Consider the following 16420-nt stretch of genomic DNA (forward strand, 5'->3'; position numbering starts at 1 on the left):
ATTAACATCACATATTACATGACAGAGAGACCTTTAATACCAATACAGAAAAAAGATTATAATTAGTTTACTTACGACAGTATTAACATCACATATTCATGACAGAGAGACCTTTAATACCAATACAGAAAAAAGATTATAATTAGTTTACCTAAGACAGTATTAACATCACATATTCATGACAGAGAGACCTTTAATACCAATACAGAAAAAATATTATAATTAGTTTACTTACGACAGTATTAACATCACATATTCATGACAGAGAGACCTTTAATACCGATACAGAAAAAATATTATAATTAGTTTACTTACGACAGTATTAACATCACATGACAGAGAGACCTTTAATACAGATACAGAAAAATATTATAATTAGTTTACCTAAGACAGTATTAACATCACATATTACATGACAGAGAGACCTTTAATACCAATACAGAAAAAATATTATAATTAGTTTACTTACGACAGTATTAACATCACATGACAGAGAGGCCTTTAATACCAATACAGATAAAAGATTATAATTAGTTTACTTACGACAGTATTAACATCACATATTACATGACAGAGAAGCCTTTAATACCGATACAGAAAAAAGATTATAATTAGTTTACTTACGACAGTATTAACATCACATATTACATGACAGAGAGGCCTTTACAGTATTACATTTAACACATTTTCTTCTTAGTTCTGTGTGTTGAGGTTTTTTTTTAATCACCAACCAAATAGCATCACTTCAGAAACAAATTACAAATTTTCTTTTGACATACAAGTTTCACTATCGTTTATGCTGAATAAGACATTTAAAACTCATAAAACTACGAAGTTTAATTCAGATAGTCTAAGCTCTAAAAATACTTACTTCAACCTCCCATTTGTATGGATAAGTGAGGGTGAAAAATTAATGAAAAAATTTATAATTTCTATCCACATCTGTTGCTAATTTCTAACTCAAATAAATCAAAACAGATATTTCTTTTTTAAACTCCACTCTTTGTTTTGTAAGTATGCACCTCAAACCTTAATGTACTCTTTCTTGCAACTATGTAACATATAGTCTCTGTCGGGTTGAAAATTAACATTTTATTATTGAATACTAACAATTCTCTATTACTTAAAATATACGGGATCACAGTAAATCTACAGTGATGAAACCAGAGTAACAGTAAATGTACAGTGATGAAACCAGAGTAACAGTAAATCTAGTGATGAAACCAGAGTAACAGTAAATAAACAGTCATGAAACCAGAGTAACAGTAAATCAACAGTGATGAAACCAGAGTAACAGTAACTCAACAGTCATGAAACCAGAGTAACAGTAAATCAACAGTGATGAAACCAGAGTAACAGTAACTCTACAGTGATGAAACCAGAGTAACAGTAAATCTACAGTGATGAAACCAGAGTAACAGTAAATCTACAGTGATGAAACCAGAGTAACAGTACATCTACAGTGATGAAACCAGAGTAACAGTAAATCTACAGTGATGAAACAAGAGTAACAGTACATCTACAGTGATGAAACAAGAACCACAATTAATCTACAATGATGAAACCAGAATAACAGTAAATCAACAGTCATGAAACCAGAGTAACAGTACATCTACAGTCATGAAACCAGAGTAACAGTAAATCAACAGTCATGAAACCAGAGTAACAGTAAATCAACAGTGATTAAATCAAAAATCACAGTAAATCTACAGTGATGAAACCAGAGTAACATGATAAACCTTAAAATTTTGTTTTCCAAACCAACATTAACAAGTCTTAAAAAGCCTTCATTCAATCTCGTCGTAGTACTACATCAAAACTATTTGTTTTCACTTCTCTTACACACCACAGCATTGAATTAAATTAGAACAACTATATTTAATCATCACCTTCTTATGAAAGTAAGTTCTTAGCTTTAAACATATGCTGGCGTTCATAAGTTTTATAGGCATATGTAATTTACAGATGTTATCATAAGTTTGAAGAATTACTTCATTTTTAGTAGGTTTTCACCACTATTAACGTTCTATACAAGAAGAGTATACTATCACAACAAAAAAATAAAACTGTCCAACTAGAACACACAATATATAATAAGGAGCAAATGCTTCATTTAAAAATATATATCCCTTTTTTTCAGAATTATTACTTAACTACAGAAATGTTTTTCACTTTAATGATACTATACTGGCACTGTGACCAGCAATAACCGAAAGCAGCCCTGTAGAAAAAAACTAGACGTCTTTAATAAGACAAGAACTACCTGGTCTGTAGTAACGATCCAATATACTCAAGGTGAAGAAGGATCCATAGCCATGGGCAGCATAGGGCACCTTAGCCATTGTAGCAAGATAATCCATGAAATACAACTCGGGTCCAGTATGCTTATCATATCCAGCCAATAGAAGGTTTACCAGATATGGGGTCTAGAACCAAATAACGTCACTATATCATTATAAACAGCCTTTGTTTACCATTAGATGTAGAAAGGAAACAAGTTTAATGTACCTCCAAAATATGAAGTACATATATATGAAAACAAATAGTATATATGATACTGTTAGTGACTGATTTAAAAATTGTATATATGATACTGTTAGAGACTGATTTAAAAATTGTATATATGATACTGTTAGAGACTGATTTAAAAATAGTATATATGATACTGTTAGAGACTGATTTAAAAATAGTATATATGATACTGTTAGAGACTGATTTAAAAATAATACAATAAGGTGTTACAGTAGTTTATTTTTTTACATGCTCATTTGATGTTGCTATTTTTCCTCATATAAATAAATATAGCTGAATGATCTAATTTTATATACTTACTCAAACACAACCTATACATCATCATCTGTTTTTCACATTTAAGAGTGAATTTTACCAAAATTACACATTTTCATAATTAGAAATAAGAATTTGCTACAAATGTCATCACCTATAAAATATCAAAGGCAATATGTCATCTTACTTTTTTTTGCTTCCAATAATTATAAAATAACAATAATCATCTTGAAATAACTTCATAAGTCTTCGACCATTTTTATTAAACAAGTTTCATTGTCATCATAAACAAGGGTACTTTTGGGTATCAGAAAATACTCCATCCTCTGTTGAGGCAAAAAATAATACCATATAAACAACAGTAAAAGAAACATATACCTATATGAATATTTTCTTAACAATATTTCCAACAAGGACGTGTGTTTCAGTTCCTAACCGTGTAGAAAATTAAGTACAAGCAATTCTCTGCTATGAATGTTGCATAGTTAAACTTTTCGTTTAACTGTATAATGTACGGATGTGGGAAAGAATGGAAAAAAAATTCACCATTGTTGACTATCTTACCCTACTCCGAAGGTATTCGGCAAGGTTCCTCCTGGTGAAGTTAGCCGCTCCACTAGGTGAAAGCTCGTACCCTGAAATATCATCAAACACCGGTTTAATGTATAGTTATATACTTCTTGTTCTCTAACTTTAATTTTTTTGTTAATGGAAAAATGCAGAAACTCCAAATCTTGTAAGTTTATTCCAAGATTACTAAATAATCGCTTGAAATCCTTCATAATTATCCACACAAAAATGTCACCAGATATTTAAAAATATCATCGATATCTGAACACTACAAAAATCAAAATTCTTGTAATGTAAGAATCTCAAGCTAATATTTTTGTTAGATGCTTTAAAAACTTACTTTCTGTAAATGAAACTCTTAACTCAACAAATGAAAATAATTAAAACACACATTAATACTCCTCTGTCATATTCCTTATACAAGTCATTGTTTTAAGCAAATTATAACTATTAGAGAATCACTACGAAGTATTCAACGAAACTCAAACTTCCCATCAGAAACTTATTTATCTTTAAAATAAATCTTATCAAAACACCGACTACAACTAAGTATTTCAGTTTTCTCCATTGTTAAATAAATTGCCAGTTGGTAATTCCTTTAAAAATGTCAAATATTCTAGCCTTTTGTATTGTTGTTGTTTTTTCTTCACACTCTTTTTACTATTTGTATTCATTTGATGTTTGTTCGATTTTTATTAATGTTATATTTAACAATAATTATCTCTAATACAAATCTAATTGATAATTTTAACTCGGTATATTTAATTCTTACCCATTGGAACAAATTACTAGTGTAAATGTTAAATTAAATCCTCATAAAATGTTAAATTAAATCCTCATACAATGTTAAATTAAATCCTCATACAAACCATTCCTCATTTTGTAGAGTTGAATATTTTTTTCTATAAACTCAGCAAATTGAACGGTATCTCCAGCTTCTCCACTAGCTGCCATCACTAGCTGGTCACTCAACTTGTACATCTTATCTTGAACTAAAAGTAACAATATATTTACAAAATAAACTTTTATCACACAAGTTCGCCTATCAATGTCACCCAACGAACACTAGACATAAATATAACTTTGTCCAACAAAAGAAACACAACTTTCTTATAAACTAAACAAATGTTTAAACAATTCTGTTCAATTTCTTATAAATTATTTTCATAGGAACATTGATGGCAATTTTACAATATCCATATATCTAGGTTTTCAAAACTTGCATTAATGCCTTCTTACACAAAAAAATAAATGTTTCAAAATGTATCTATCCATAACAGTTTGTTTGTTTGATGTTATGTACAAAGCTACACAATTGGCTATCTATGCTCTGCCCACCACGGGTATCGAAACCCGGTTTCTAGCGTTGTAAGTCCGCAGACATACCACTGTGCCACTGGAGGGGGCCTACCCATAAGTGTAACAGATGATTTGTTTACTTCTCTGTTAATGAAAGTAATTTTGGGATAGAAGATGATACGTGGAGTCGACCTTAGAACAAATGCTTCTTGATAAGTTCCTTGGTTTCAACTTATTTACCGTTTGAGATGATACTAGAATTAATCTCAAAAAGTACTTGAAAAATTTTGTTGTTCCCATTTGGAGAAATAGAAATGACCCAAACTATTACAGTTTAATTTGTATTTATAGCAGTTATAAAACATTTTATCTACACGGACAATGCTACTAGTAATCGTGTACATGCTCATTCTATACTTTCTCTATTCTAACGTGGCTTTCAGTTTTTTACTTTTGTGAAACTCAACCCTTCATTGTGACATACGAGTTCTTCCCTCAAGTCTTGGATGTAATAGTTATACAATTAAGGCTTAATTAAAGTACATCTTACGTACTTGAAGACTATAAACTTTATATGGAGAATAAGATGCAAGTCCAAGAGTGGAAAATGTCTTCCTTACTAAATGCTTATTTTCTGCTTGTTTTAATAACCAAGTGTTAAAACCCAGAACTCAAAACAAACTGTTGACTTCTTCCTTTTAGATGTAAATAACACTAAAAGTAGCCATTTTAAAAATGATAAAGCCACCTAGTAAATGTTTGGTTACACATATTTTGACATGCTTCCACTTCACCAGAAAATACATCTATTTCTAGAACTTCCAAATATTTGCTACTGTTGGTTAACTCTTAAATGACATGGTAAAAAAAAAAACCTGTCACGCACTGTAAGATTAATGATTATGACTTTAAAACTATACCAACCCCAAATGAAGATTTATTATAACATTCCATTAAGTATTAGGCAACCGAGTGGTTTATGTTCTTTAATTCTAAAAATTATGTCACATGTCAGTTAAGATTTTGTAATTACTTTTATTTATATTCTTTTTTATTTAAAATTTGCGAGTATATTACTAATTTTTTTGTTTTTTTAATCGTGAGGCCACTTACGACTGTTGGAGCACCGTAGATGCTAATGCATCATTGGTGATTCTCAGGCAAATTTACCAGGTGACACCCTTCTCTTCTCCAGGTATTCGTCCCTAGACGGAATCCAGCTACTCAACATCATCCACTGTCAACTCTTAGACTAATCTTTTACCAACAAATAAAGGGACTGACCATCACATTACAACACCCCTACAGCTGAAAGGATGAGCATATTTGGAGATGGGGATTTGAACCCATGACCTACAGATTGCGAGTTGAGCACCCTAACCCTCTAGGCCTTGCCTGGTTTTAAATTATTAATATGAAATAAGAAATATTCACTTTTGTTTTTATGTCAGTTTGTAGAGTTGTTCATTTAAAAAACACTGCTTAACGCTTTTAATAAACTAATTTTACATTACCCCTCTGAAAATATTATACTATATATACTTTATTACAGAAATTTTTAAAATTTCTTTAGTCATACAATTTGTGAAGTTAACACATGACTTAAAGTTTTTTAAAAATTGAATTGTCTAGAGTACTTCATTATTTTGAGTGTAGCTTAACTACTATTACTACTCAATTCATGATCAGAAACTGATACCTGAAGGATCACTGCTTTGGTGCCTTAAGCTCTGAAAATACCTTAATATTCTGTTTATGACAAAAAATAACAATCGCAGTGGAATTTACCTTGGTTCTTGAAACTTTCATCAACTACGTAAAATACGTAATGTCTATACAGTATTGTATTCCTTTTTCAAAACTAATATCTTGTATAATGTTACAAAATTAAAACCCAACTCTGTCAACTCAGAAGACAGCTCTAAACTTACCATTATTCAATGTTGTTCATATAATCGTTCACTACTTACACTAAACTATAACCAACTCCTGTACGTATTTTATTTTGTTTGTTTTTTTTATTGAAAAAGAAATCTAAGGCCCTAGTTATTTTGTTTTAACTATTACTGTGTGTAGAAATTGGATAGTTAATTACATTTACATAGATTGTTGTTAAGAAGTCTTGGCTATGACATTGACAATGTGAGTTAGGCTGTTCGTGCCATAAAATAAATAATATATATGTCGATAAAACTAAAATTAAGTAAACAAAAACTAGCTACAATTTTACAGGTTGCAACTTACCATTCTGTACAACAACTATGCCAGATGCGTTTGTTGTATCAGCCGCAACAAGAACAAAATCCTGGCAAGCTATTCCAATTAAATATTCCATTTCTGATTATCTTATAACGAGCGTACCGTGTAAGTTATAAGCTGGAACTAAGCCTAAATCGTTACAATGACTTGCACATAGACGTAAAATAGAACAAGTTAAGCCTCACGATACACTCATGAACACATTCCAGATAAAAGTCATCTATGCAAGTCCAATAAAAATCTGTAAAAGCAAAATAATATAATATTCATTCCAAAACAAAAAACATCAAACTAATAGTGGTTTTTTTCTATTTAAAAATAAACTAATCATAATAATGCATAAATATCAATAAAAAATGTGTTCCACAACAAGAAAACATCAAAATTAAAAACTTTTTTTTTTATATTTAAAAAGAAACTGATAATAATATGTAGCAGCGTTATACTGAAAATAGAATTTTTTATTTATACACAAATTTACAATGAGAATATACGTGTTGTATTTGGAGAATTTTCGCGCAAAGCTATTCAAGTGCTATCTGAACATTTCTTGTTTTGAACGAAGAGACGAGAGAATCCACCAACTCTTTTGATTCCCTTGTCTGGCCAAATGGTAGAAATTGATTGTTACTTTTACAGTTCACACACATCCACAAAGGGCAGAGAGCGTTTTTGCAGCAACAAACCATAAACCCTCAGATTCACAGTCCAGGCATGCTAACCGCTAGGCCACGCTAGACTCCTAGAAGTTATTTTTTTTTAGCACAATGATAAAATATGCTATTTGTGGTGTGTCCGCCAAAGAAATCGAAACCCAAATTTGAGCTGTATGAGCCTTCAGACTTACTGCTGATCATCACGGGAGACTACAGTAAAGAACATGTAATGACAAATATTACATGTTATTACAATATCATTGCGCAAGATACAATTATAAGACCTTTGAATGAAAGTAAAGAAGAATGAAAAATAATGTGTCAACCACTGCTGACAAGGTATTTCGACCAATACTAAGGTACATACTTCAGCCTGTTTGAAATACGACAGATACAGTAGTGAATGAGACGTTATTTATGCTGTAAAATTGCGTGAATAACAATTGTTTTGGTGTGAACTAGATTAACTCGATGAAGCATGATTTTTATATATTTGTATGAGTCACATGTGGCTCCACGATAAGTCTGACTGCTTAAAGCGCGAAACCATCGGGTTTCGATACCTGTAGTGGACACAGCACAAATAGCCCACTGTGTAACTTTGAGCTTGACAACAACCAAACAATCCATCAAAGTGATAATTATAGTTTAAATTAAGGTAGCACGGATATATTACTTTATTTGCATAATTAAATGTCATCTGGTCTTTATTTGCCCGATTCCCTAAATAATTCAAATTCTTTTGTAAAACAACAGAATCCCCCCCAAAGCCAACTAAACAAAATACTTTAATATAATCAGTAAACTCAACCAATTTATTGACCATTCCCTTATCACTGTCATTAATGTATATCAAAAAGAGTAGCTTGCTATTTATCTCAAACATATTTTAACTTACCGGAAGTGAAAGTTTTGAACGCCGGGCGGTAGCTTGTGGTGAGAAACGTGTGGACCGCTATTCTAGGAACAGAGTAAGTTGAATATTTTTAAAACAAAAAGTACTGCAATTATTTTCCGGATTTAGGATATATAAAAGTAAAACTTAACTGAGCTATGTAACAATAATGTCAGAAATGTTAAAATCGTTAAAAATGTCATACTAATACAGCTTATAACTATAAGTTATATGTCATTCTTAGTCTTACTCTTCTGCTTAGTTCTGGTGAGGTATTGAGTAGGCTTAATCAATGATTGTGTGCAACTGAAACACCACACCCGATTGTTTTTTTCTTGTATTGTAGAAAGTTGTCAAAATACTACATCGTGTGTAAATTTTGTGTTACTTAGTATAACCTGATTCATGATAAATTAAATTTCATATTTTAAATAATTTAGTATACAAAATTATTATGTGTTCAGTTATAACTTAAAAGTTAAACTGTCTCAATGACTGAACTTGTAATAATAAACGTTTTTAAAATTTTATGCTGGTTAATGTAACTTGGGTGTTTAGTTTTTATTAACTTTTACATGTTTTAATACTAACAATATTGGAAATTGTATTTCTTAAATTAATCAAAAGTGTATTTAGACTACATGACAATTAATTCAATCACAGCTCAAAATACGAGTGAAATCCATTTCAGCAAAAGTAACTTTTCATACTGTCAACAGTTTAAAGCCATTTTACAGAAATAGAAAATAAAGGACATATGTAATTTTCAAAATCTGGAGTCATTATGTCAGAAATTATTTCATTTTCATTAATACTTTATTTTTCTAAAGAAATACGCATAAAATGAAATTATTACAACAAATGAACTGCCAGTAGGAAAAGTGCATAACATAATATTTAGGGGCAACAAGGGACCTATTGGTCCATAATGGCTATCCCATCCACTAAACTAAACCTATTAAAAAAACAAACATCAAAGCCATAAAATTCATTCCATCATTCATATAGTTATCAAGCTTTCTCTTAAACTCACTTAAATTTGCTACCTCCACAACATCTTAAAGCAACCCATTCCAAAGGCCAACCACTGTGTTAGAAAAATAAAATTCTTGGCTGAAGATGGCTTCTACTCTGCTAAAATTTATATTTGTGTCCCCTAGTCCTGCTGTTCTCATTGTCAAATATAAAAAAAAAAAGATGATGCATCAACACTATCAATTCCCTTGACAATCTTAGACACCTCAATCAGATCTTCTCTTAACTCTTCTTTTTCTGGAGAAAAAAATTTTGTATGACAACCTTTCCATCCCAGGTACCATTCTAATAGGCTTTGTCTGAACCCTTTCCAACAATTCAATGTCCTTTCTTAGGTAAGGAGCCAAAGATTAAACACAATACTCCAAATGTAGCCTAACTAGTGACCCAGAAAATGAAATTATAACCTCTTTAGACTTGTATTCAATATTTCTGTAGATACAACCTAAAATTTTATTTACCCTACCATTAGCAACAGCACATTGCTTGGATGGCTTTAGAGACTGATCAACCATCACACCAACCTTTTCTTCCATAACCAGTCTTTTTACAAGAGAATTGTGAAATTCACAAATGAAACATGGATTCAGAAGTTTAAAATGTCATGATATTGTTAACTTTAATGGTAAACTACAAAACAGCAATTCATCAATCTCCATGTGGTTCCAAAAAAGTCTTCACACGCAATGCACTTTTTGGTCCAAAAAATGTTTGGTTCTTTATTCAGATTTATGCAAAATTATCAAGTCAAATTGTTTAAACTACGATGGATTTTGTTTCTGAAAGGTCACCAATTAGACATAAATCCGGTGTGAAAAGTGCCAATAAACAATTTATAATATTAATAATAATAATAATATATATATTATGAATGAAATTAGATTTAATTTAATTGATTCTAATATATATGGGCCTTCCATGTTTTGTGAGAATTTCATACATTAGGTCCTCCATATCCTACATAAAAGCTATGTATCTCATATAATTGAGAAAAGAATTAAAATTAATTTTGAATATTATATTCTGAAGCATTTGAATTTTAATTTTTGGTATGGCTTATTCCAGTGTTTCCCAAACTAGGAGCTGGGGCCACCAAGAAATGAGCAGAAAACAAAGATGCCAAATTAATTTTAATTCTAAATAAACATTAAGCCAATAAAAATAATGTTGAATTAATTAAAAGAAACAGTATGTTGAAAGAAGATGTTATTGTTTTTACTACGGCACCATTTTTCAATCACCACGCTAAAGTTATAGCTTGGGGGCCTCAAACATTTTTATCAATATCAAGGGAGCCTCAGACTAAGAGAGTTCGGGAACCACTGACTTATTCAACCAGTAATACTATAATTATCCGTATTTTCATTGGTTTGCATTAGAACTTTGAAATGGAAACTGGATTTATAATATTTCCAACTTTTTTCTTGACTGTCCCTCAAGCAATGCACAAGTATGTGGCAAAATCATATACATGGACTTGATACAAGTTTATATATGACATTTCTTTGGTGTCATACTTGATGTTTATCATAAAATGTCACTGCTTTGCTCCATCTGTTGCTAATTTTGAGGTCTGATTGTTTATATCTTTTAATAATCAACATATATTGATGATTTTTTTACATTTTTATTCTAAACAAAGAAATTGTGCATGTAAAATGATTAATGACAAAAGTTTTCAAATTCACTATTGCAGAGAGAGAGAGAAAACAGGTTTCTGATGAGAACAGAAACATTAGTATTTTCCAAATAATACCAATTCTAAGAATACATAGGTGCAAGCAAAGAAGAAAATGTTCATGTTTTCATTACTTTAAAGTAATTTTAAGTATTGTGAATTGTAGTTTGTCAGTCAGCTGTATCAGTCTCGGTTACTTGGAAGGTCCACCAGCATGAAAATTTGTTAAGAACTTCAAAGAAAATATACCTTTTTTTACTCACAAACAAAACTAACTGCAAAGGATTTCTCTAACCATGTTTTTTGTCCTATAAACATGTTGCTACTAAAGTTGAAACATTGTGGTTTGTATTCTGATGGGAATTGTGAAGAATCAACATTTGGTTCATAACAAAGTATTACTGCACAACACGCTATTATTTTACTATTATACTGATTTTTTTTCTTTTCCCTTATAACAGGTTATGTCAGGACCAGTGTGTGTAAATGTTTATGCCACCAGTGCAACGACTGAAAACCTCAGTCGTCATGATATGTTAAGTTGGGTGAATGGATGTTTACAGACTCAGTATAGCAAGATTGAGGAACTATGTACAGGTACTTAAGTTTTTTGTCACCCACATTATTGTTTTTTGACTGTGCAACATTAATTGTTAAAAGTAAATCAAATAAGAGCATTTTGTCAGCTTACTGTTGTAAGAAGTGTCTTGTTGTTATTACACAGTATTATTCTTTTTTACTGTTGTTTTGTTACTTTAGAATGCCAAGTAGAGTTAACAAGAATATCAATTCTGATTAAAGTTATAGTAAAAAACGAATAACACACAGCCTGATAAGTAACATTATATTAACAGATTGGTAGGTAAAAAACAATACCAATCTGTTAATATAATGTTACTTATCAGGCTGTGTGTTATAGTAAAAAACACCAATTTGTTAATATAATGTTACTTATCAGTCTTTGTGTTATAGTAAAAAACAATACCAATCTAGTCATATAATGTTACTTATCAGGCTTTGTGTTATAGTAAAAAACAATACCAATCTGTTAATATAATGTTACTTATCAGGCTTTGTGTTATAGTAAAAAACGATACCAATCTATTAATATAATGTTACTTATCAGGCTTTGTGTTATAGTAAAAAAACACCAATCTAGTCATATAATATTAATTATCAGGCTTTGTGTTATGGTAAAAAACAATACCAATCTATTAATATAATGTTACTTATCAGGCTTTGTGAAGTTCAAAATGTCAGTGACGTTTAGTTGTACAAATAATGAGTATATATAATACATTTACCTCTTCTGTTTCTAATATTTCTTCTTGTAATTCTTGAATATGATTTTTATATCAGGTGCAGCATACTGCCAGTTTATGGACATTCTTTTTCGTGGTGAGTCCTTTTGATAACTAAGAAATTAATTTTGATATTCTTGGGTTATTGTACCTTTCCGTAAAGGATAAAAAAAGATCAATTCAGGTGACTTGTATGGAAATAAAAACTTCTTTTATTTTTTATAATTATTAAATGTGAGAAGGATTTTTGTGTCAAACATAATTGTTACATTAACAGATTACTTGTATAAAGAATTGAATTAGCAGTTTTTTTAGTATACTTTGTGATTTTATGCTACGTACATCGTTAAAGTGTTACTTGATGACAGGAGGTCATGTCAATGAGGAGATTGTAAGAAGATGGTGATGGTAAAAACAAAATTCATGTGTGTTAAAAAATGTGAAATTATAAGTAAACATTTACCATTATAAATAAAGAGCAAAGAAAAGGAATATCTAAATGACCTTTCTAAAATGTAATGTTTTCGATGTTTTTTTAGTGGTATTATTATTAGCTTTAAGCATTATTGCAGTTTCTGCATGTGAACCTTTATATTGAGCCTTATGTTTTAAGATGTTAATGAAACTACTAGAAAGTTAGAATATCTGTTTATACAGGTACTACAGCACTGAAGAAATGTTCCAACGATCTTTATGAAAATATTAGTTTTTAGATTTTTTGTTTTGTAAGTTTAATTCAAACAGTGGTTTCAGATGTTTATAAAACTCATTTACATTACTGTTTCCACTGAATAAGTGTGGTCCTCAGGAGGAAACATAGTGCCAACTCGAAGGGAAAGTCTGGTAACTGAAATTGTGCAAGAGTTCCGATTCCTCCTTGAGACCTAACTACGCTAAGATTTTAAACACTCCAGAAAAAGTTAGATAACTAGTGTTTTCTCTTTTTGCACCACAGTTTTGCAACTGGTTATTTTATATTGATATTGATCTGCACTTAGTTACCTGCTGTTATGAGTTGTTTATTATTAAAAAAACATATCTAATGAGAAATCCTTATTTTTTCTCAAATGATCTAATTAGAATAATCATAATTAGGATTACTTACAACTATTAAATTAATAATCAAGTTAAATTCCGAGTGTGATAATTGCTCTACACTAATGTCCTCATACAGAATAGCACAGGTACTAGTTTCATTCTCCAGTTGCATGAAGTATGCTATAGTTGAACAGATATATTGTGGAAGCAACTTTATTGTTTTTCTATATGGACATACGTTTTTATTATGTTGCACACTGTTGGCTGGAGCATATGGATGGTTTTGGCCACTGGCTTTTGTGTTCATGAATTCTCTCCTGTTACAAAACGCTGTGCTTACCATAGCTGGGTTACGACTTGTTGTAGGTCTATTTTTGGATAGTCCTGCTGCCCCAAGTTGATCCAAATTCCTTTGTATTGATCTGGGTGTATGAATATTTTGCATCAGAAAGAGCTATTACATATTGTCTAAAAAGCAATAAAATTTTGATGGCATCACATACTACCCATGAAATGGCAAGAAATTAAAAAATATTGTTATGATATATGCCATTCTAACACAACTTTATGTAATGGCTGTGGTTATCAGATGACTTACTGATTTGCATATTCTGTGGCATTTTGATGTAACGTACTCAACTATGTGATCTGTATAAAGATATAAACTGTGCAGTCAGTGTTTTCCTCTTCCATTTGCTCAGATCTGAAGCATAAAGTTAGATAGTGGAGCAACAGAATAACACACTGTACCACTGCTATAATTTTAAAGGCGTTGTGAGTAAAATTTAATAAAATCTGGATGTAATAAATTGAAAAGTTTCTCTTTTTCCAGCCAACAATGAACACAAATGCTATATTTTTGTGTTAGTTTTATACCTGTATCACACTGTTTTAGAAATGGGTTCATTCTTTGAAAACATCAAGGCTTAAAATAATATTTGTTCTTTCAGGATGTGTACCGTTAAAAAGAGTCAAGTTCAGAACGAACCTAGAACATGAGTACATAAACAACTTCAAAATTCTTCAGGCAGTTTTTAAAAAAGTTAAAGCAGACAAGGTAAGTTCCGAATGTCTCTAGAGATATTGGAATCATTTCTTTCAATTTACAGAGAGAGTAAGAAGTAAGTCCTACCCTACATTTAACAAGAATGCTATATCCGGAACACATTACGATTATTATGTTTTGTGAGAGAGGGAGTTACTCCATATAAGCTATGAAGTGGAATAGTAAACTTCTTTCATGTTTGAGTTTCTTTTCTTTACAGAATCTTGTTTGTTAATATATATATATATATGCTGATGTTTTTAATGGTTTTTGTTTTGTTTTTCTTTCCTTTTTTTTTTTCGATGATTATGTTTTATTCACAATCACCTATGGTGAAAAGAAATTTGATTTTTAGATTGCCTATGTTGTGAAATTGATTTATAGTTTGTCTTTAAATCTACAAAATTGTTATTATTATTCCATGGGAAAAAATGACTACTGCCAAAAATAATCACCAAACGGAACTTATCGCAAAATATGCATCTCAAACATGTTATCAGTGTGATCATCAGTCATATTCAGTATTGCTTTCATTCCTGAAAGAATGTGATACGCGGCTGAATGATACTATTTAATTTCTACGATATCTTTTAGGCACCAAGCTAATTAAGGTCAATGAAAAGCTTGTATGGCCAAAAAAAATCAACGAGGGTAAGATCTGGAGACCATACGAGTCATATGCTTGGAAAAATTTTCTGAAAGTTTGTGCAGTGTGGGGTAGAGCCCCCCACCTAACATGAAGACAGTTTTATTCAAAACCTATCTTTTCTGAAATGTTCCAAATTACATCTACAACCAAACCTGATTGTTAAAGATTTGTTTTTAATCTACTCATAAGCTTCACTACTACATTTTCCTCTCCGTTCACCCCTTTACCATCATTATTATCGTGGCTGTAGTAACGACTTGTATGATAAATTCTTATGTTCAGAGATAAACTGATGGCATAATAAATCTCGACATTTTTTTTTATCTGTTTTAATACAGTCGTTGGTTTATACATTTTACTGTACCGTGTCTCTCATCTACTGGTGAAAATTATTTTTGGTACTGGAATCGTCTTGTTTCCTCATCTAGCAGATATATCTGTGATGATCAGTTTTCAAGTTTGGATGATAAAAAAAGGCCCATTAACTTTATATTACCTTTTTTTATATATGAAACTGATTGAAATGTAAATGATTGTTCCCTGCTTTTATAGTTGAAATAAATTTATCAGTTAATAGTATTGGAAGAAATGAACAATTGTAATAACCTAAAGACAATGACACAGAAACTGTATGTTGAATATTATTTAAGTCATTGATATATTAAACTTATGATTTTTTCAAAAGTGCAAAAGAACAGCCTCTAATGTCATTGGAGACAAGCAACCTTTAACTACAGAAAATTTGCTCATTGTCTTGAAACAGTTTCAAGTCTGTTTTATGTAAAACTTTGAAGTCTGTTTGGTGTAAAAGTTTCAAGTCTGTTTGGTGTTAAACTTTCAAGTCTGTTTTATGTAAAACTTTGAAGTCTGTTTGGTGTAAAACTTTGAAGTCTGTTTGGTGTAAACTTTCAAGTCTGTTTTATGTAAAACTTTGAAGTCTGTTTTGTGTAAAACTTTGAAGTCTGTTTGGTGTAAACTTTCAAGTCTGTTTTATGTAAAACTTTGAAGTCTGTTTTATGTAAAACTTTCAAGTCTGTTTGGTGTAAAACTTTGAAGTCTGTTTTGTGTAAAACTTTCAAGTCTGTTTGGTGTAAAACTTTCAAGTCTGTTTTATGTAAAACTTTCAAGTCTGTTTTATGTAAAACTTTCAAGTCTGTTTTCTACGTTAAACTTATCTTTGAAAAAGATGATATAACTGAAAGATTGTT

General features: G+C 30.6%; 2 protein-coding genes across 4 annotated transcripts in view; one reads left to right on the plus strand and one right to left on the minus strand.

Annotated features, from left to right (window-relative positions):
- Nucleotides 1–2219: 2219 nt before the first annotated feature.
- Nucleotides 2220–7166, minus strand: LOC106474531 (proteasome subunit beta type-2-like). The gene is made up of 4 exons (XM_013935222.2): nucleotides 6901–7166; nucleotides 4227–4349; nucleotides 3352–3422; nucleotides 2220–2426 (listed from the first exon to the last, which is right to left on the minus strand). Exons 1-4 carry the CDS (start codon nucleotides 6989–6991, stop codon nucleotides 2235–2237), a joined length of 477 nt encoding a protein of 158 aa, XP_013790676.1. The 5' UTR covers nucleotides 6992–7166; the 3' UTR covers nucleotides 2220–2234.
- Nucleotides 7167–8474: 1308 nt separating this feature from the next.
- LOC106474533 (microtubule-associated protein RP/EB family member 1-like) overlaps nucleotides 8475–16420 on the plus strand; it is a 14249-nt gene continuing 6303 nt past the window's right edge. Inside the window, exons 1-4 of one of the 3 annotated variants that reach the window (XM_013935223.2) lie at nucleotides 8475–8542; nucleotides 11641–11776; nucleotides 12539–12577; nucleotides 14469–14575. In XM_013935223.2, the coding sequence (XP_013790677.1) occupies nucleotides 11644–11776; nucleotides 12539–12577; nucleotides 14469–14575 (279 nt within the window). In that variant the 5' untranslated portion in view covers nucleotides 8475–8542; nucleotides 11641–11643. Of the gene's footprint in view, nucleotides 8546–8618; nucleotides 8734–11633; nucleotides 11777–12538; nucleotides 12578–14468; nucleotides 14576–16420 lie in introns of those variants that run through there. The other 2 variants (XM_022402856.1, XM_022402855.1) reach the window with 2 other exon arrangements.

Source organism: Limulus polyphemus, unplaced genomic scaffold (genome assembly GCF_000517525.1).
Source record: "Limulus polyphemus unplaced genomic scaffold, Limulus_polyphemus-2.1.2 Scaffold7329, whole genome shotgun sequence".
NCBI classification, from domain to species: Eukaryota; Metazoa; Arthropoda; class Merostomata; order Xiphosura; family Limulidae; genus Limulus; species Limulus polyphemus.

Excerpts from the sequence above, each read along its gene's own strand:
- LOC106474531 (XM_013935222.2), bottom strand. The coding sequence starts at position 6,991 with ATGGAATATTTAATTGGAATAGCTTGCCAGGATTTTGTTCTTGTTGCG. Across the intron at positions 4,350-6,900 it reads CATAGTTGTTGTACAGAATG|TTCAAGATAAGATGTACAAG; the intron begins GTAAGTTGCAAC and ends TGTTACTTTTAG. Across the intron at positions 2,427-3,351 it reads CCGAATACCTTCGGAGTAGG|ACCCCATATCTGGTAAACCT; the intron begins GTAAGATAGTCA and ends ATTTGGTTCTAG.